Consider the following 21,093-nt stretch of genomic DNA (forward strand, 5'->3'; position numbering starts at 1 on the left):
ATTTTGTTGCAAGTTCAATGCTATGTGGTCGTCAGAATTTCACAGTTGCCCAAAATCTCCTCTTGGATAAAACTGTGACCAGTCAGAATTTCCTGTCCTGCTGTATAAAATTAGTCTCCTTGCAGTAGAGAACATTGACGGTGGTCATACCGTGTTGTTATTTTTCGCAGATACCTCACCCATCCGTCAACGAGCCACCTCACGGCACGTTGCAGCAAAGCATGCACGGGTCGCCGCATTCGGGCGGCCAATCGGGGCAGCCACAGCAACTCCACCACGGCGGGCAGCCGCCGCCGTCGCGCCAACCCCCGCCGGCCCCTCCATCATCTCAGCAGCAACAGCAGCAGCAGTCCGGTTCTACCAGCCACCCCCATGGCGACCTGAGTTTCAACACCCCCAACAGTTTGGACAGCCAAGCCGGCTCGGACATGCCAGAACCTTCTTTAGAGGTCAGTACCCCTGGCACACTTCTAATTCACCTATCTGCAGTGGTTATAAAAAGCCTACTGGAACATCAGAACTTCATAATTGGGCCTAATCAGGGGCGTGTGTTGAAAAGTGAGGTTCTCAATTCCCCAAACTCTGAAGCCATTGTTTTGATTCTGGAGCAAGGCAGTGTGTGACCAATAGTGACGTCACGAACGAGGGGGCGGGACTTTCTGAATCTGCCCAGTTCCGAGCTCATGTTGAGTCAGTTTTGGGACACTTTCAAGTCATTTTTATTGCTGTTTTGCATTTAACTAAAAATATCAGCCTGCGTGTTTTGGGTATTTTAGAAGCTATAAAACGTTTTTCTGATGTCAGTTAGGAAACAAAAAAATGGTGTCGGTTGTCCTTTAATCTCCTCCTTCTTCTCCTCCTATTGCAGCTTCTTCCTGAACTAGCCAACCCGGATGAGCTGTTGTCCTACTTGGATCCTCCGGACCTACCCAGCAATAGCAACGACGATCTCTTGTCGCTCTTTGAAAACAATTGATCAGACTGGCCATGGACTGAAAAAACAAACAAACAAACAAACAAAAAAGGCCTAAAGGCTGCGTACTTGACAAAAACAACAAAGATGCACTCCCCTTCTCTTCTTCCTCTTGTACAGTTTTGCTTCAGAAAGGACATTTAAAAAAATATATATAACAAAAAAACAAACAAACAAAGCACCTCGCTGAGAGGCGACTGGAACTGTGCAGCTATTTTTGACTCGTCCACTTGGTAGCATCCATATTCGTCGTCATCAAAAATGTATACACACCTCATTTCAAAAAGCACATCCTTCCAAATTAAAAAAAAAAAAATATCCAAAAGTGAAGGGCTAAAGATATCTTCTGGAAAGTATTTGCAGTGCTCCGGGTAATTATTTTTTTAACTCATTCACTGCCATACATGTGCAAAAAAATGTGTCCACTACAGTGACAGGGTTGTCATCATTGTCACGCGAATTCCAGGACCCACAGAATATTGAGTTTCAGGACGACATACACTTTAAATACAGCGTTAGAAACCTTAGACTCTCTTCCTTCATCAAAAAAAGTTAATTCCTAAATTATATGGGTCTGGAGTTATATGAGCTTCAAATGAGGGCGGCTGTCCAAAATACAATGCAGTACATACATATTGGTTTAAATCAGTGGCGTCAAACATACGGCCCGCGGGCCGGAACAGGCCCCCCAAGGACGCTTGATCAGGCCCGCAGGATAATTTGAAAGTGGAAAAAATGCACGACCGACACGGAATTCCTTTTTTAATGGGATGCAATTCAAGGATTGTCCACTAGGGACAGAGTGGTGCTTTTTCATGAACAGCGCTTTATCGTCACCCAAACCAGAAAAAAACAAAGAAAAAATTCAGCAATGACGCTCAACGTCATATTTTAAATTCCCAAATGGCAGTGAATGAGTTGCTCTCACAAAGTCCCAAATGTATTCATCCTGTTAATAATTTAAGACTTTCAAAATCGCTTTCCGTGGTCTTTCTTTCCATCAAAAATGAATATGAAAATGGAGAATTCACCGCATCGTTGATGAAATGCCCATTACTTGTCTGTATTAGTCTTTACGGTGATGTGCCAAGCTGAATAATTTGCCGCTGAAATCGCTCCGTGCATCCAATTGACTGGATTTGTGTTTATTTGTCTTTTTTGATTGAATTAAAACATCCACATTTTTGGAAACTGCTCACCAAAGTCGGATGGGCGGAAATGAAGTTGATCCACGGCAAAGGTGGTTGGTTGTCTTCTTGGAAGCGGAAGAGTGTTCAAGTATGCAAATGTATTTTTTTTTTCTAAGAAAGGCTATTGTGGCTGTAAATATCATTGTGAATATTTTTCTATCACCTTGATGATGAAACAACAAATTTGAAAGTCGTCCATCTTGGTCCTCAAACGTTATATAAGTTATTTGCCCATACAGAAACATCGACCTTGATTTTTATTATTATTATTTTTTCAGCCTGCCACAGATACTGTTTTATTTTTTATTTTTATTCATTTAATTTCAATTTTTTTCTGCTATTCAGTATAATCACAAATTACAGTGTTCTATTTATCAGACATATATTTCAGAGAAATATTTTAAAACACCGACCTTTAAAAAAGAAAAAAACAATTCAGATTATCATATTTCTTTCTTAAAAAAAACAAGTTGGAGGTTGCGGCCATAACCATGTTATCATTTTGTACCCCCTTTTTGTGATAATTTATTTTTACGCTTATTAAAAATATGCTTTCTGTAAGGCGAGAAATCTGTTGTCTCTTACTGTCGCCTGAATTTAATTTTCATGACATTTCTGGGTCTTTTTTTTAATTCATCTGTAATACTAGAAATTCAATATCTCTTTGTAGTTTGTTCATTATTATTATTATTATCATCATCATCATTTTTGTTGCAATATAAAATTTCCCTCCACTTTTGAGGTAATTTATTTTGTACTGACAAAGCTTTTTTTACGTGCTTGCTGGCTTTCAATGTAATGTGAATATCATTATTGTTAAGATACCAGCGCAGGTATCTTAAAGAGCATATTTTAAAGAAATACAGGTATTGTTTATATTCCTTGGCATAAAAACTTTTTTACTATATACATTTCACACCCTTTACGCTCTTTAATTTATTTTTTTTTTACTTTTTTTTATTCTTCTGTGACACAAAAAACCAATTGCCTCTCACTGTAGCCTCCCGACACGTTTTTTTAAGATGTCATTTGAATCACTTCTTCCAGTTCAGCACACTGACAAAAAAGATATACACTGCCACGTTTTATTATTTTTTTTAATGTATATGTACATGAATACTGTTTGAATTGAGGCATCTGATGAAATCATGTTTTGCATACAGGGGAGCCACTTTTGTGTACCCTCAATCTGTAATTGCACAATCACATCAAATGGTCTTGTTTTAAAAAGAATAATAATAACAAAGACACAAAAATGAAGCATGGAAGGCCTAGAAATGATGTCCAATGCAAAGCGAAGCCACGTGTCCTAAGGATGTCTGTACATATGTAAATGAATATAGAGACGTGAACAGAAATGTATTCATACATCCCTGGGAATGTGCATTGTTTCCTCAGAATAATAAAAAAAAGCTTGCAACCCCTCTTCTTGAAATAGAAATTTGTTAGTTTGATCCTCTTGTTTCCCTTTTTTTGGGGCGGTTGGTGTTATTTTAAATATTCTCATATGTCGCTTGCATACTTGGCCTTCAATGTAAGTGATTGGGGCTGGAGGTGATTAAGAAATTGCATTTAAAAACGGTGTGGGGGGGGGGGGTTCTGAAGTTTTAAAGTGACGTCTCTTTGCAATGGTAAAATGGTTTGCATTCAGTTTTTTTCTGTTATTTCTAAAACAATTTCATCAATTTGAAACAGTACGTACTTAAAAAACTACAGAAGTTTGTGTTCATTGTAATCTCGCGATGTTACAACCCTTCACATCCATATTTACTTCCGGTTTAGACTGCATGTACTTCCTGGTTCCGCCTACTATTACAGAAAGCAGCGTGACTTTGACACACTATCTGAATGACCTGGACCAGTTTGCAACTGTTGCATGCGAAATTTCAGAAGTTTTCTTTTCTAAGGTAATATGATGCTGATATCGAACCGCACAAAATTATGCGCTTTGGCGTACACTGTCACGAGAATGTGCAGCAGTGGCCCGGCAGCTGCAAACAACAATCCAACGGTGTATTTCGACATTTCAGCTGATAACGAGCCGCTCGGTCGGGTAACTTTTGAGGTGAGTACACATTGAAATATAAATAAATAAAAAATAATAATACCCGGCCTTGATTTTACTGATTCAGTTGCAATTGAAAAAAAATGTATGCTCCACCTCCCCTTTTATTGTGGTTTGTTTGTGTTTGTTTGGCAAGCTGAACGCTGAAGTGGTGCCAAAAACCGCAGGTAAGCAAAAAGTATATTTCTATTTAAAATCATTTTTGTCCACCCATTTCAAATGAGTCACCCCCTGGTGGTTGTGCAGTAATAACTCATGATCGTTTCCCTGGAAGTTGGGAGGATTCTTTATGTGCAACATTCTTCTCCACCCTCTTGTTGCTGTTCTTTTTTCCTTCATTTTCTTTTTTGGTGTGTATTTGATTAAAATGTATCTGCATCCGGCAGAAAATTTCCGGGCCTTGTGTACGGGGGAGCAGGGTTTTGGCTACAAAGGCTCCATCTTCCATCGGGTCATCCCACAGTTTATGTGCCAGGTGTGTGTACGCACCTGCAAGATCTTGTACTTGCTGTATTTGCGCCACAACCCTCCCCCCCAAAAAAAATCGTAATTTTCGTTTTTGGAAGGGTGGGGATTTCACAAACCACAATGGAACCGGCGGCAAGTCCATCTACGGATGGAATTTTCCTGATGAAAACTTCAAACTTAAGCACACCGGACCTGGTAGGTTGAAGGGGGGGGGGGGGGGGTCTATTTTTCATGAAAGCATAAACAAAGTCTAAACAGTCCTCTTTGCTCCTGCAGGCATCTTGTCGATGGCCAATAAGGGACCGGACACCAACGGATCGCAGTTCTTCATCTGCACCCAGAAGACTGACTGGTACGTGCTAACTGGAACCAGAAGTGTGCCCAAATGGAATTTTGTCCAAGTTGCGCTGTTTCGACCTCACAGGCTGGATGGCCGACACGTGGTCTTCGGCAGCGTCAAGGAGGGAATGGACGTGGTGAAGAAGATGGAGGCTTTGGGCTCACGCTCGGGACAAACGAGCAAGAAGATCACCATCAGCGACTGCGGCCAGCTCTGCTAGCCATGCCGCCCCGCGTCAGTGGATGAACTTGAATGTTTTGCCACAAAATGTTAACTTGAGCCACGACTTTCTTCAAATAGGGACTTTTTAAAACTGCAAGTACGTTTTTCCATCAATTTCAATCATGATCTAGAGTGTATCTACGCACGTGAGTGTGTATATAGCTGTGTTTAAAAACGATAAAATCATAATGTGAAGAAACTGAAACCAATAAAGTTATCAAAAAATTGTATGTGCTGCGTTCAATGCACACTGTAAGTTATTTATTACACGATCAAGTTCATTTTGCAAGTCCTGACAGCGACAATTTTGGTGTTTCTTTTAGTGTCAATCACTAATAGTGTATAATAGTAAATCTGGTTATGTTTCCTGAGCCATTTACTGTGTGTCTTGGATCCCTCCCTTCTCCATTTCACCTGATCAATATTTTCACGATCGTTTCAGGCGTCAACACCGTTTTCTCATAAGCCGATCATTTGGATGAGGTGTGTTGGAGTAGACGGAATTTGTTTTAGTTTTACCCCTGTAGGCTAACGGAGATTGAACGCTTTTAATACGTTTAATTCTTCCAATTTGTGGGAAAAAAAACTCGGAGTTTACAATAATACAATCGGATCCTGAACACACCACACATGTGTTAGCAGCAACAACGCGTTTGTTTGCTAGGCTAACTCGTCCACATCATGGGTCAGTGAAGTCATATTTCGTCTCATATTTTAATAATATATTCAAGCGAAACAGTGCCAAAATGTCGAAGGAGCAGTTCCGAGAGACTGACGTTGCCAAGAAAATGTAAGTAGTTTGCATTCGTTAGCTTACCCCCTTATGCTGAAGCTAGCTCCCATTTGTTTTTGTCCTTTTAACAACTTCATCTGACATTTCATTTGAAGCTGATGAATTAATCATTGCATTAATGAATGCAAGGGCTCAGATTTCCCCCAAAATAACGACCAAGTTGTTTTACACTCAAAACAGTAATGCAATAGCATTACACTACAAATGCAATGCAATAGCATTACACAGTAAGTTTCTCAAGCACTCAAACCTGCAAATGCAACATTACAGTGAATTTCTTAAACGTTTTCGAGATGCGTTTGTTCTTGACGTGCATTGTTTCACAAATAAGGTATGTTTTGTTGTGAGAAAGCTGCATTTTGTAAAATCCACGCATACTTTAAACCCCCCCCCCACACAGAAGCCACATTTGCTTTGGCATGAAATCAGCTGATCAAATGCGTCAGCAGGCCCACATTCAGGTGGTCAGCAAGAACCTGTACAGCCAGGACACAAAACACTCGCCGCTGCCTTACGGAGTATTGGATCACCGCATGGTATGGAAATGCTTTGATTTAAACACTCAATTTGAACGACAGCACCGGTCACATGTTGATATATTTTGTCACAGGGAACCAGTGAGAAAGACAGACCTTGTTTAACCTGCGGGAAGAATCTGGCTGATTGTTTGGGACACTACGGCTACTTGGATCTGGAGCTGCCATGTTTTCACGTTGGCTACTTCAAGGCTATCATAGGAATATTACAGGCAAGTGCACTTTATGAAATAAACGATGAGTAACAGAGCAAATTATTGGACAATCCAATTTTTGTTTTCATGTGAAATTTGAGTGAAATGTACTTCTATAACAATGATCAAAGGGTGTTCATTTTCCTCCCAGATGGTCTGCAAGACTTGCTCAAGCATCATGTTGAGCAAAGAGGACAAGCTGCAGTTCATGGACATGGTGAAACGGCCCAATTTGCCCTATCTGCAGAAACGAGGGCTGAAGAAAAAAATATCCGACAAATGCCGCAAAAAAAACATTTGTTTCAATTGTTCGGCGTTCAACGGTGACGAATCCCACAAAGTATTTCCCTGCAGCACTTTTTATGGTCGCACTCTTACATATCTTGACCTGTTCCACAGGCACGGTGAAGAAGTGTGGCCTGCTGAAGATCATCCATGAAAAATACAAAACCACCAAAAAAGTTGTAGAGCCTTTCGTGTCAGAGTTCCTGCAGTCCTTTGACACGGCCATCGAGCACAACAAACTCGTGGAGCCCCTTTTGGCGCGAGCACAGGTATCCGCTTCTTTTTTCCCTTTTTATTTAATTATAAAATATTCATTTTGTATGTGTCGACGTCTCCCGTGCAGGAAAACCTCAACCCTCTGGTGGTGCGAGGCATCTTCATGCGCATCCCCGAAGAGGACGTGCCGCTTTTGCTGATGAACCCCGAAGCGGGCAAACCGGCCGACCTCATCCTCACCCGCCTGCTGGTCCCCCCGCTCTGCATCCGACCTTCTGTGGTCAGCGACCTCAAAACGGGCACCAACGAGGACGACCTCACCATGAAACTCACCGAGATCATCTTCCTAAATGACATCATCAAGAAGGTATGCGTGTCCGTGTTTCGTCGGATGTACAAAATAAGTGCCTTATAATAATACTAATAATAATAATAATAATAATAATAATAATAATAATAACATATCATTTATAAGCGCTTTTCAAAACTTTCAAGGTCACTTTACAGTCACATGATCAGTTTTTCTGTGGGTGAGCAGCGGCTACCACACGCGCCAGTGTTCACTCAACCCGGAAGTAACTCAAATACTCAAGTTCGGTAGTAAACAAGTGAAACGATTACGTTTCATGTCAACAATTTTTTTGTCGTATCTCATTTCAACGGACACTGTGTGTATCTATCATAGTCGTTCTTTGCAGATGATAAATAAGACGTACCAGCAACTATCCTTACAGTGCCCAAGAGTTATTTTCAAATATCTTGTTTCAAGTGTTATTAGCAACACTGATGCTATTTGTTAGCCAGCCGATGTCTATACTGTCTCACAATTGGGCCGTTTGCATTATGCTAGTAAATTCTTAAAGCAAATTATGATGATGATGATTATTATATCAACTTTGCCCCCAAAAAATCTTGGAAAAAACAGGAACCGCACTATTGACGAATGAGCGGGTGCTGAAGTGCAAAGTACTCCATTGCCCAAAACACCGCCATTTTTAATTATGGGTTTCACATAAAGAAAAAAAAGGTTTATTGTAATTTAGAAATGATTTATCTCTTGACCTCCAGCATCGCATGACGGGCGCTAAGACGCAGATGATCATGGAGGACTGGGACTTCCTGCAGCTGCAATGCGCACTCTATATCAACAGCGAGCTATCGGGAATCCCGCTAAACATGGCGCCCAAAAAGTGGACCAGAGGCTTTGTGCAGAGACTCAAGGGCAAGCAAGGTAATGCGCTCCATTGATTAGATTAGCCTTTATTAATCTCGCGCTGGAGAAATTTACATTTCACAGTAGGCAAAGTGATGATAGTAGTTGGAAAGGAAAGGAAGAAGTAGTGAAATGCTACTCAATCAACACCGCAGGTCGCTTCCGAGGCAATCTATCAGGAAAAAGAGTGGATTTTTCTGGCAGAACCGTCATTTCCCCGGATCCCAATTTAAGGATCGACGAAGTGGCCGTACCCGTGCACGTGGCCAAAATTCTGACCTACCCGGAGCGCGTAAGCCCCCACATCCCCCTTCACGATGCATAATTCACTCATCTCGTTTGTCGTGTATATATAACCCTGTCAATTTTTGACCTCTAAAAGGTCCACAAAGCCAACCTGGAACTCATGAGGAAACTGGTCCGCAACGGTCCGGATGTTCACCCCGGGGCCAACTTCATCCAGAATCGACGTAATCAAATGAAAAGGTAATGCGAAGAAATCAGTGGTGATGGAACACCCCCCCCCCCCCTGACCTTTGACCCTCTGCCCATCCGGCAGGTTCTTAAAATATGGCAACCGAGAGAAGATTGCGCAGGACCTACGCTTGGGGGACATAGTGGAGAGGCATATGATAGACGGGGACATCGTCCTTTTCAACCGGCAGCCGTCGCTGCACAAGCTCAGTATCATGGCGCACATTGTAAGTTTCCTTTTTTTGGTGGGTGGATGATGGTTTGACATTATTATTATTATTATTATTTATTATTATTATGCCTCTAAAGTATCCTTGAGAGTTTTGAAAGGCGCTTATAAAAATTATTATTATTATTATTATTATTATTATTATTATTATTATTATTATTATTATTATGCCTGTAAAGTGTCCTTGAGAGTTTTGAAAGGCGCTTATAAATGCAATTTATTGTTATAATTATAATGAATCAGTTTGACATTGGTGTGTTGCCCCAAGATGCCACTATGTGGTACCATAGCACTTATTATCATTATGTTATTATTTTTTTATGGTTATTATTAATAATACATTGTATTTATAAGCACATTTCAAAAATCTATTATTTGTTTATTATTTTTATTTATATTGACATTTTTTATTGTATTTTTAAGGGCAAGGTTGCTTTGGCCTATATGCACAAAATAGCAAATACTGTTTTTGTTTAATGTCTCCAATGTATATTCCCCCTTTTTATATTTTTGTACAGGCCCGAGTCAAGCCTCACAGGACGTTCCGCTTCAACGAATGCGTGTGCACGCCGTACAACGCCGATTTTGACGGCGACGAAATGAACCTCCACCTGCCTCAGACCGAGGAGGCCAAAGCCGAGGCTCTCGTCCTCATGGGGGTACGGGCGACCGGTCCTGTTTGTGGAAATCCATCTTATCTTAAAGTGCTTCTTTCTATCACCAAAATTTTTTTTCCGTCAACTACAGACAAAAGCGAATCTTGTCACACCGAGAAACGGCGAGCCGCTGATTGCTGCCATTCAGGACTTCCTGACAGGTAATGAGAGGCTTCAATTATGTCTGTGACTTTACAAAATTCCTAGCTAGCGCTAGCTAATTATTATATATTAGCATATTCTCATTGGAAATCGACTGCGGCCATTTGGTATGTGCCCGTTACGCCCTTTTGACCTCATCAAGCTAATTAAAAAAAAATCAAGTGAGCATCTTTGTGCCTCCTAGCGGGCTATCTCCTGACGCTAAAGGACACCTTCTTCGACCGATCCAAAGTATGTCAGATCGTGGCGTCCATCCTCGTCGGCAAGGATGAAAGAGTCAAGATTGCGCTCCCCCGCCCGTCAATCATGAAGGTACGTCGTGGTCTCCAACGTTGGATTTGGAGACACCTACAGGAGTGATCCATCGAGGAAAAGATTTCTTTAGCCGTCATGTGTAATTCTTTAAAGGTGTCATCTGAAGAGATTCGTCAGCAAACTAAAGTTGTGCTGGTTAAGTAGATTTTAGGTTAAGAAAATAGATTGGTTGAAAGAGCAGTAAAAATAGCCATTTTTTTAAAACAGCAAAACCCTTTACTGAATCGCCATAGTGTGTTATTTTTTTTATTTAGATCGTGCTTACAACAGACTTCTTAGGCCGATACCACGTAGGGTTAGTCATGCTAACGACTCAAACCAGAGCCACGGATAGAACATTAAAGGTAAACAGATTGCCTAATGAGGTGAATCCAACCCAGGGATAGAACTATAGAGGTAATCAGAGTTTAGGCGTAATGGCTAAATTGGCTAATGATGTGAAATCAAAGCCAGGGATAGAACAATAGAAGCAATCAGATTGGCTTCGGGGAGTGCTCCACTGCTCTCCCAAACTTAGAGCAGGGACCAGAGGTCTGGCACGGCCACCTCTGTCCATTAGGGGAATAGGGCCAGAAGTTACCAGCACAACTTTAGTTAGTTGACGAAGCTCTTCGGATGAGGAGCGAAATGTCCGACACCTTCAAATTGAAACTGAAGAAACTTTTTCCTCGATTTTGAGACATCTGACGTTCGCTGGGAAAAAAAAATCTGTAATTTCACTTAATTTCCAATGTCCCTTCAGCCTATGGCGCTTTGGACGGGCAAGCAGATCTTCAGCCTCATCTTGAAGCCCAGCAAAGATTGCCCCGTCAAGGCCAACCTGCGGGCGAAAGGCAAGCAGTACTGCGGCAAAGGCGAGGACATGTGCCACAACGACTCATGTAAGTAATACATTGGGGAAAAAAAATGTCTCGACACGCTTCAGTGATATCAAGTATAGCGAAAATTAATCTGTCACTAAGCGCCAAAAATCACTTCAACACAACTCGTATCATTGAGCCTATGTGACATCTTTGGATTTGTGTTTCTGGTCCTTTTCCAGTCGTGGTGATCCACAATAGCGAGTTGATGTGCGGCAGCATGGACAAAGGCACTTTGGGCTCAGGCTCCAAAAACAACATCTTCTACATCCTCCTGAGAGACTGGGGACAGCTGGAGGCGGCAAACGCCATGTCGCGCCTGGCTCGACTCGCCCCCGTGTATCTCTGTACGTCATGGCCTCCTTCCCTGCGTTCGCATGGATTTTCATTTGACATTTATTTCTTTGATTTGACATTCATGTTTTTTTTTTAATATATGCGTTGCAGCTAACCGAGGCTTTTCCATTGGCATCGGGGACGTGACGCCCGGCCAAGGTTTGCTGAACGCCAAGCGGGACCTGCTGGATGACGGCTACCAGAAATGCGACGAGTACATCGAAGCCCTGAAAACGGGCAAGTTGCAGCAGCAGCCCGGCTGCACGGCTGAGGAGACTTTGGAGGTAGCCCGCTGTTCAAGTTATTTATTTACTTTACTATCATTAACTCAGTCAATGCCATTCATGAATTTATTCGGGAATTGAAAATAGGACGCAGAGCGCCATTCCTGAATTTGTTCGGGTTTTATTTTTTATTTTTTCATGCTTCGGTGCTGTTAAAGCGCTGGTCGGACATCTGGTAATGTTTTCTCCTTTGCAATTGGGAACATAATTTCCCTTTTGTTCCATGTTAGCGCTTTGTCCTAGCTTCAGCTGTGGATAAAGCACTATCTAAACCAATCCGTATGTATTGCATTGTATTTTGTACATCTGCTCCCATTTCAAGATCAGATAACTCCAGACCCATATAACTTAGGAATTAACTCTTTTTTTTCTGTTGAAAGAAGAGAGTCTAAGGTTTCTAACGCTGTAGTGGATGTTTATGTAGTCCCAAAACTCAATATTATGTGGGTCCTGGAATTCAAGTGACAATGACAAAAACCCTGGCAATGGAGTGGACACATTTTTGCACATTGTCTGGCAGTGATTGAGTTAAATAGTATTTTTTTTTTCTCCTTTTTTTGGTGGGGGGAGGATCTGTGAAGTGGTGCTTGCTAACGATGAAGCAAAGGGCACTTGACATATTCCTACGCTGGCTGTAATAAAAATCCGAATTCCATTTGACAGATAGAAGCATCCACCGCAGCGCCATAACCTAAATTAAATTTCAAGTCAGATGTGGGGAAAATAAAAACGATCAAAGCTTGTGTCATGTTTTCACGTCAAAGTCCGAGCGATGCTTTTAATGAATCCTTCCTCTTAACCTTTTCCTCACATCAACCCACCTGCGGGCATCTGTGAATCACACGCTTCCAATTGAACCACGACGGCATGCTGCTTTTTCTTCATATTTACAGCTGTTTTTGTTAAGCTTGTCTTATTTTTACTTGGGTAATTTAATTTCAGAAGCGCTAATAACCCTGTGACGTCTTTTTTTGACATGGACAGGCGCTGATCCTGAGAGAACTGTCGGTCATCCGAGACCGTGCGGGCAGCGCTTGCCTAAGGGAGCTGGATAAAAGCAACAGTCCTCTAACCATGGCGCTTTGCGGCTCCAAAGGCAAGTCACACCGTGGGGGGCTTTTTCGCTCTTACGTGATGCTATCTTGACTAGCGTGTTAAGATGACTTATGTGCAACCACGTACGTTAAATACTTTATTTTTTGTTCCTCTTCTTTTCTTGCGCGCGCAGGGTCTTTTATTAACATCTCCCAGATGATTGCGTGCGTGGGCCAGCAGGCCATAAGTGGATCTCGAGTACCCGATGGTTTTGAAAATCGCTCCCTGCCTCACTTTGAAAAGCACTCCAAAGTAAGCAACCCCACCCAGCACATCAATCCCAATCATAATTCCTTTATTCTTTCTTCCCAAACTAAGCTTTCTTATTTTCGCAGTTGCCCGCTGCGAAAGGCTTTGTGGCTAACAGCTTTTACTCCGGTTTGACCCCCACCGAGTTCTTCTTCCACACAATGGCCGGTCGAGAGGGTTTGGTGGACACGGCGGTGAAAACCGCTGAGACGGGTTACATGCAAGTGAGATTGGAGCTTACTCATAGATATTATATGTTCTGTGACACGTCCGTCGGTAGAAAGTCAGGCTTTTTGCTTTCAAATCTTAGCTCCATGGCAAGTCGACTGTTCAGGTTTGCCTTTGTAGATATTTTGCCTTTATGAGGAGAGGTTTTACTATTTTGTGCTCAAACAGCTCCAGTCAAATGTTCAAATTACAGGTAACATCCGACTTACGACTGAGTTGCGTTCCGACCAAATGGTCGTAGGTCGAAATCCATTCAAAATGTTGAATAGAGACTCGGAGGCTAAATAACACTCAAACTCCCCCCCTCTGATGCAGTCACGCGGTCGATTGCTGTGGGAGAGTGAGATGCTGTTTGGCTGGCCAAAATTGTCGGACACGTTGCCGGCCTGCTAGCGTGTCGCGGCGCCAGGCGTAGAATTAAAATTTAAAAAATACGGTCTGGAAGTGGTCGTAAGTATGGGTGGTCGTAAGTCGAGCCGGTCGTAACTCGAATGTTACCTGAGTCAAATATTCATTATTGATGTTTTTTTTTGCCGTTCAGTGGAATGAAGTTTACTTCCACAATTAATTCATTCACTGCCAGACGATGTGCAAAAATGTGTCAACTCCACTCCAGTGCCAGGGTTTTTGTCATTTTTCACTCAAATTGCTGAATATTGAGTTTTAGAACTACATAAACATTTAAAACAGTGTTAGAAACCTTAGACACTTTATTTTTCATCAGAAAAAAAGTTAATTCCTACGTTATATGGGTGTGGAGTTATCTGAGCTTGAAATGGGGGTGGATGTACAAAACACACATGCTGGTTTATATCGCGCTTTAACAACAGCTGAAGCTATAATAAAGCGCTAACATGAAAAAAAAGGCAAATGCTACCCCATCGTGGAAGGGAAAAAACATTGCCAGAGGTCTGACCCGCGCTGTATCTGCACCCAAGCATGAAAGACAAAACCCGAACAACCTGATTTTGTCTTTGGCTTGTGACAGCGGCGTTTGGTGAAATCCCTGGAGGATTTGTGCTCCCAGTACGACCTGACGGTGCGAAGCTCCACCGGCGACATCATCCAGTTCACCTACGGCGGCGACGGCCTGGACCCGGCCGACATGGAGGGCAAGGATGAACCCTTGGAGTTCAAGAGGGTCTTGGATAACATACGTGTAAATATCAGCGTGCACCTTTTGTTGCCATTCACACAATCACATTCCACATTTTGGACAACCTTGATCGCTTCAGTTCATAGATTTGGAGAAAAACTAAATTCAAATAAAAGCAGCGCCAGGGTTTCCGCAGTAGCTAGGCGATGACGTTCATAAGTTGTCCTCGGCTGCTTCTTGAAAAATTATTCCGTTTGTGATTAGGTTCATTAAAACGTGAATCGTTTGACAAAATACCTGCACATAAAAAATACAAATCAAAGCAAACACACAACATGTGAGCCGATGGTCGACCTTGACATTTTCCGAATGGAAAAAATAAGACGCCCATGAAAGGTGAACAAATCCGCACTTAAGTCATTCAATCTTCTCGGTGTCTTATCTTATATCTTATCGGTGTATTTACACCATTAAGAGCCCCAGGGAGGAATTCTTTTGTAGTATAATACTTCAACGCATTTGACTAAAAATTCTAACATCTTTTACGGAAATAAAAATAACCATATTTGTCTTTACTAGTGATTCCGGCTCTTTTCAGAGAGCCGCTTCTTTTGGCTCGGCTCACTGAAAAGATGGCTCCAAAATGGCTCCTCAGTTTGTTTGTTTTTTTGTTGCTTAAATTAATTAACTACCAACAAAATTATGTAAAAAACGAATTACTCATATAAAAAATACACTACAGTAAAGTCTCGTTATATCGATAGTACTGCTTATTACGATACTATTTCTATGAACGCAAGGAGAAAATTTACATGCCGCAGGATCGGATATATCGATAGTCCGGTTATCTCGATATTTTTTCCGACTCCCGAGAATATCGATATAACGAAACTTTACTGTATATCAAATATTTGTATTGATATGTGCACAGAAAGCGTCCACTAATGTTCACTTTCCCCGTGGTTACTCTGGTCTGATGATCAGCTGTCACTAAATTGCTTTTCATATTAATAATACTATAATACCAACTAGTAAAAATTATAATAATTGAATAATTATAGCATAATGTGATAATATTTGTCCATCTGTCTACCTTAAACCTTCCACCCTTCTCCTCACTGCTGCCTGTGTCTGTAATTCTCTCCTCCCTTCTCTACCACCGATATTAACCAATCACGTGCGGCTTTAACTGAAGACCAGGGGCGGGGAATAGAGGACAAAAAAAATTGGCTCCCATTTCCTGCTCCTTGTTAGGAACCGGCTCTCTTCGTTCACTTCAGAGATCCCGCTCGTTCGCGAACGACACATCACAAAAAAAATCAACATAATGACTTCCTCCCACTGAATTGATGCCACGTTGCGAGTTGTCCTACTCTAACTTGGTCTCATTAATATCACGCAGCTAGCATAATAACCGCCGTCCGTTAAGTTGATACCCCCCCCCCCCTTACGTTGCCTCTTCCAACCCCCTCATCCCCCATCCGCAGGCGGTCTACCCGTGCGCACGCCAGCCCACCCTCAGCCCCGCCGAGCTGGTCCTGGCGTCTGATACCATCATGAAGAAAGACGACTTTGTCTGCTGCAGGGACAGCTTTTTGGAGGTACGGACGCTCAGGCGGAAACATTGATAATTTTACTCACTGCCAGATATATACAAAAATAATAATAATACATTTAATTTACAAGCGCCTTTCTGAACACTCAAGGACACTTTACACTTAAAAGAACAATACACACAACAATAAAACCATAAATAAAATGGTAAATAATAAAATAGCTGATTAAACTAGACCATGAATGCAATTTTGTGTCCACTCCAGTGCCAGGGTTTTTGTCATTGTCACTCAAATTCCAGGACCCACAAAATATTGAGTTGTAGGACTACATAAACATTCAATACAGCGTTAGAAACCTTATACACACTTATTTCATCAGATAAAAAGAGTTTATGGGCTTGAAATGGAGGTGGATGTACAAAATACATTACATATTTATTTATATCGCGCTTTAACAACAGCTGAAGCTGGAACAAAGTGCTAACATGGTGAAAAAAAGGAAATTCTGCCCCTTTGTGGAAGGGAAAAAGCATTGGCAGAGGTCTGGCTAGCGCTTTATCGGCATCCAAGCATAAAAAAACAAAACCTGAACAAATTCGGGAATGGCGCTCTACGTCATGCTATCCATTTGCTATCTAATTTCTATCTATTAGCTATCTGGCTAGTTAGTTAGCTATATAGCTGGCTATTTATTAGCTATATGGCTATCTAGCTAGTTAGCTAACTGTCTCGCTGGCTATCTATTAGCTTTCTATCTACTTGAGTTACTTCCGTGTTGAGTGAACGCTGGCATATATGACTGCCGCTGCTCACCCGCAGAAAAACTGATCCTGTGACTCTAAAGTGACCTTGAGGGTTTTGAAAGGCACTTATAAATGACATGCATTATTATTATTATTATTATTAAATTCGGGAATGGCAGTGAATGAGTTAATATTTTTTTTTTAACTGGTGTGATGGAAAATAAGAAATATATGCAGCTTCATGTTACCCATTGAGAAGGTTTCATAACTATTGGTGAAAAGGATGCTTCATACGATCTGCACTAAATTCCCGTCGCAGATGATGAAGATTCGCTAATTCAGGTTGAACTTTTTTGTGTAGGCGCTAACTGAGACGAGCTCTGACAAGTACTTTGAGGTAGAGTTGCTTTGCGCATGCTAGCAGGAGATTGTCTTCAAAAGTTGTTGTTCACTTTTTGAGTGGCGTACCATCTTAACATTTGCGTTTTTATTTTTCAAGGCATTTTAAATTAACGTTTGAACGGCAGCGGCTAACAAAGCTAATCGCCCAAATGCTTGCCGCACGGTGAAGCACGGACGGTTGGTTATGTAGCATTTTGTCGCTTATTTTCTCCTCTCACGACTTCTTTCCTGGCGGCCATTTTCAGGAAATTAAGAAATTCATCAAGGGCTTTTCGGAACGGATCAAGAAGACCCGAGACAAATACGGCATCAACAACAACGGCTCCAGCGAGGTGCGCCATCAAATATCAAATGTGCTCAGTCCTAATCCCCCGCTCATCATTTCTCAAATACCCCTTAGCCCAAAGTCCTCTACCAAATGGACCGCATCACCCCGACCCAGCTGAAGAAGTTTCTGGAAACCTGCAGGGACAAGTACATGAGGTTAGCATGCCGCACGGTCGCGCGTCAAAACGCTTTATTCCAACCGTTGCCACCTCCCGCAGAGCTCAGATGGAGCCCGGCTCGGCGGTGGGGGCCCTCTGCGCCCAAAGTATCGGAGAACCCGGAACGCAGATGACCCTGAAGACCTTCCACTTTGCCGGAGTGGCGTCCATGAACATCACGCTGGGCGTGCCTCGCATCAAGGAGATCATCAACGCCTCCAAGAACATCAGGTGAGAGGTCAAAAGGCGGTCGGATTTATTTTGAAGGCAACTATTGCATTTTTTTTTTTTTTATGCTCCTCGTTCAGCACCCCGATCATCACCGCGCATCTGGACACCGAGGACGACGCCGACTTTGCCCGGCTAGTGAAGGGGAGGATCGAGAAAACGCTCCTGGGCGAGGTAGCTCCATACCGAGTTCAAGCTCAAGTACCGGTTTGGTTCCTAGCGAGGAGAAGGAAATAAGGAAATAGCACTGATTTTATTTTTCCCCCCTTTGGCAGATTTCGGAGTATATCGAAGAGGTTTTTCTACCAGACGACTGCTTCATTTTGGTCAAGTTGTCGCTGGAGCGAATCAGGTTGCTCCGACTGGAGGTACAAACAAACAAGGCAGCGATGATGTCATAAGTCCAGAACATTCTGCTTATGGCGGTTTCCGCAAAGTAATTTTTTTTGTTATTTTATAGTCAATGGGTAGATTAAACTTTTTTTTTTCATCGAATTTTTGACTTTCAAGTCACCTGAGTATCTGTACCAGCACCAACTGTTTTCTAAGTGTTTTTTTTTATTTTTATTTTTTTGTAATTTGTCACTTTCAAGCCAACTGGGGATGGGTAAATTATTTTTATTTTAAATCATTATTTCTTATTTTTTTCTTAATTTGTCAATTTATTCATGTATTTTTTTATTTTTTCACCTGGGTATATTTTTTAATTAGTTTTTTTTTATTTGTCATTTTCAAGGCACCTGGGCATATTTTTTAAATTGTATTTATTTTATCTTATTCTAATTTGATATTTTCAAGCCATCTGATCATGTTTTTTTATTTTACATTTTTTTATTTCTTTTTTTTTATTTGTCATTTTCATGCCACCTGGGCATATTGTTTTTAAATTTTATTTATTTATTTTTTTCTAATTCATCGTCTTCAAGTCACCTGCGCATATTTATTTTTTATTGTAATGTTTTTTTATTTCTTTATTTTTTTATTTGTCACTTTTAAGCTACTTTGGCATATTTTTTATTTTATTTTATTTATTTTATTTTTTTCTAATTTGTACTTTAAAGCAACCTCGGCATGGGTACCGGCACCGACTGTTTTCAAACGTTATGAAAAGCTCTCTCATCCGGTTGTGACCATCTCATTGTCCTCCGTAGGTGAACGCCGAGACTGTACGTTACTCCATCTGCATGTCCAAGCTGCGCGTGAAACCCGGCGACATCGCCGTGCACGGGGAAGCGGTGGTGTGCGTGTCGCCGCGGGAAAACAACAAAAGCTCCATGTACTACGTGATGCAATCGCTGAAAGCCGAGCTTCCCAAGGTGAGAAAAACAAGTAGCGGTGTTGCCGGTGAAACGTTCGTTACTGCAACAAAAGTCACAGCCATTTTTTTCCTTCTCCCCCTCACACACGAAGGTGGTGGTTCAAGGTATCCCTGAGGTCGCCCGTGCCGTCATCCACATCGACGAGAAGAGCGGCAAGTACAAATTGCTGGTGGAGGGTGACAATTTACGGGCTGTCATGGCAACGCACGGCGTGAACGGAAGCAGGACAACCTCCAACAACACCTACGAGGTGCGAATAGAAAGAAGGCGATACCTTTCGCGCATCTTTTTTTTTTTCATGTGGCTTATTCGCAAATTCCGAGAATCATTTTTCTATCTTGATTGAATTGTGGTGTTTTGATTTCGCACAGGTGGAGAAGACGCTGGGTATCGAAGCAGCTCGGGCGACTATCATCAACGAGATCCAGTACACCATGGTCAACCACGGCATGAGTATCGATCGGCGCCACGTTATGCTTCTCGCCGATCTCATGTCTTACAAGGTTCCTCGCTGGCGTTTTGTCTTTTCGTTGACGCGACGAGCCGCTCATGAACGTTCCTCCGCCGTTCCTCCCCGAAATAGGGCGAGATACTCGGCATCACTAGGTTCGGCTTGGCTAAAATGAAGGAGAGCGTCCTCATGCTAGCATCCTTTGAGAAAACCGCCGATCATCTCTTTGACGCTGCCTACTTCGGCCAAAAGGACTCCGTTTGCGGTAAGTTCGCAACCCCCCGCCGCTGGATATTTGTCCTCATCACTTCACCTCAAACTGTTGCGTGGCAACGCCGACACTTTGGGGCATTAATTGCCAATTTATCCCCTTCCGTTCTACTTATTAGTCATCGCACCGCAGGCCAAACAACAGCAGGGATCACTTGCTACAGGCAATTTGAATATCTGCTTTGCATTCTGCTAAATGTTTCAACTCCTTGTCCATCAGGTCCGCCACAAAAATGGACAAAATCGACAAAAATCCTACTGGACCCTCCGCACCCTGCCCACCACCTTTTCAATTAGATCAAATTAGCTTTTATTAGTGTCCTCCAAAATTGTCTTGCAATCACAAGGTCTTTTTGTTCCCGTTTACAGGCGTGTCCGAATGCATCATCATGGGCATTCCCATGAACATCGGCACGGGCCTGTTCAAACTTCTGCAAAAACCCGACAAGGCTCCCCCCTTGACCAAAAGGTCTCTGCTGTTTGACCTCCCAGACTTTCACATCCCTCTCGCCGTGTAACGGTCACGCTAGGAATGGCGGAGTAAGGAAAGAAGAGATCCGATGGCGATTTTGTAAGTGCCTGTTTTTTTGTCATCATTTTTGTCCGATCATTGGAGAGCAAACGCTTGCTTAGTTAGTTTATAAGACACGACATCATGGACAGTGAGGATTTGTCTTTTTTAATTTTAAACCAGATTTATTTATTGATCAACTTCCAACACCCTAAATATATTTTGACTGGAACGGATAAATGGCATTTCCATTCATGTCAATGGGGGAGGATGATTTGAGAAAAGATGCATTCACAAATGTGACGATGCAATGAAATGGAACTCAAACATAGTTTTTTTCTTCTTTATTACATTGATTATATTTCATTTTGACTTGAATGAGTGACAAAAATGATCCAATGGATTTTTTTACACCTGGAATGAGAAACCCCAAAAAATTTGAAGTTTCCACCGCGCACCGGAAAATCTCCAAAATATTTTCATGACTCATGCAAATGAATAAAACATTGTCAGAAACACCTGAAATGTACTTTTCATGAAGTTTCATTTTTGGTCAGTCGATAATAGGGATAACAGAAGATAATATAGGCTTTCTAACACTACATTGAATGTTTATGTAGTCCTAAAACTCAGTATTCTGTGGGTCCTG

General features: G+C 41.9%; 3 protein-coding genes across 3 annotated transcripts in view; all 3 read left to right on the top strand.

Annotated features, from left to right (window-relative positions):
- LOC148887587 (zinc finger MIZ domain-containing protein 1-like) overlaps positions 1 to 3,583 on the top strand; it is a 35,793-nt gene extending 32,210 nt beyond the window's left edge. Inside the window, exons 22-23 of the mRNA XM_089015715.1 lie at positions 171 to 449; positions 869 to 3,583. Coding sequence (XP_088871841.1) covers positions 171 to 449; positions 869 to 976 — 387 coding nt within the window. The 3' untranslated portion in view covers positions 977 to 3,583. The remainder of the gene's footprint in view (positions 1 to 170; positions 450 to 868) is intronic.
- A 369-nt stretch (positions 3,584 to 3,952) lies between these two features.
- Positions 3,953 to 5,488, top strand: ppifb (peptidylprolyl isomerase Fb). The gene is made up of 6 exons (XM_089015137.1): positions 3,953 to 4,228; positions 4,365 to 4,395; positions 4,615 to 4,703; positions 4,795 to 4,891; positions 4,973 to 5,048; positions 5,121 to 5,488. Exons 1-6 carry the CDS (start codon positions 4,076 to 4,078, stop codon positions 5,254 to 5,256), a joined length of 582 nt encoding a protein of 193 aa, XP_088871263.1. The 5' UTR covers positions 3,953 to 4,075; the 3' UTR covers positions 5,257 to 5,488.
- Positions 5,489 to 5,884: 396 nt separating this feature from the next.
- polr3a (polymerase (RNA) III (DNA directed) polypeptide A) lies at positions 5,885 to 20,951 on the top strand. Its single transcript, XM_089015712.1, has 31 exons — positions 5,885 to 6,048; positions 6,452 to 6,587; positions 6,662 to 6,799; positions 6,933 to 7,104; positions 7,181 to 7,335; positions 7,410 to 7,649; positions 8,351 to 8,513; positions 8,651 to 8,787; positions 8,878 to 8,981; positions 9,055 to 9,196; positions 9,717 to 9,857; positions 9,946 to 10,015; positions 10,201 to 10,328; positions 11,074 to 11,212; positions 11,374 to 11,538; positions 11,639 to 11,811; positions 12,796 to 12,907; positions 13,040 to 13,158; positions 13,242 to 13,379; positions 14,372 to 14,542; positions 15,967 to 16,080; positions 17,426 to 17,512; positions 17,581 to 17,663; positions 17,726 to 17,896; positions 17,974 to 18,067; positions 18,169 to 18,261; positions 19,045 to 19,209; positions 19,304 to 19,462; positions 19,584 to 19,715; positions 19,796 to 19,928; positions 20,303 to 20,951. The coding sequence occupies exons 1-31, from the start codon at positions 6,005 to 6,007 to the stop codon at positions 20,449 to 20,451; spliced, it is 4,167 nt and encodes a 1,388-aa protein (XP_088871838.1). The 5' UTR covers positions 5,885 to 6,004; the 3' UTR covers positions 20,452 to 20,951.
- Positions 20,952 to 21,093: the final 142 nt, after the last annotated feature.

The sequence above is a fragment of the Hippocampus bargibanti genome, linkage group LG15 (genome assembly GCF_051943395.1).
Source record: "Hippocampus bargibanti isolate YZ-2025 linkage group LG15, ASM5194339v1, whole genome shotgun sequence".
In the NCBI taxonomy this organism is placed as follows: Eukaryota; Metazoa; Chordata; class Actinopteri; order Syngnathiformes; family Syngnathidae; genus Hippocampus; species Hippocampus bargibanti.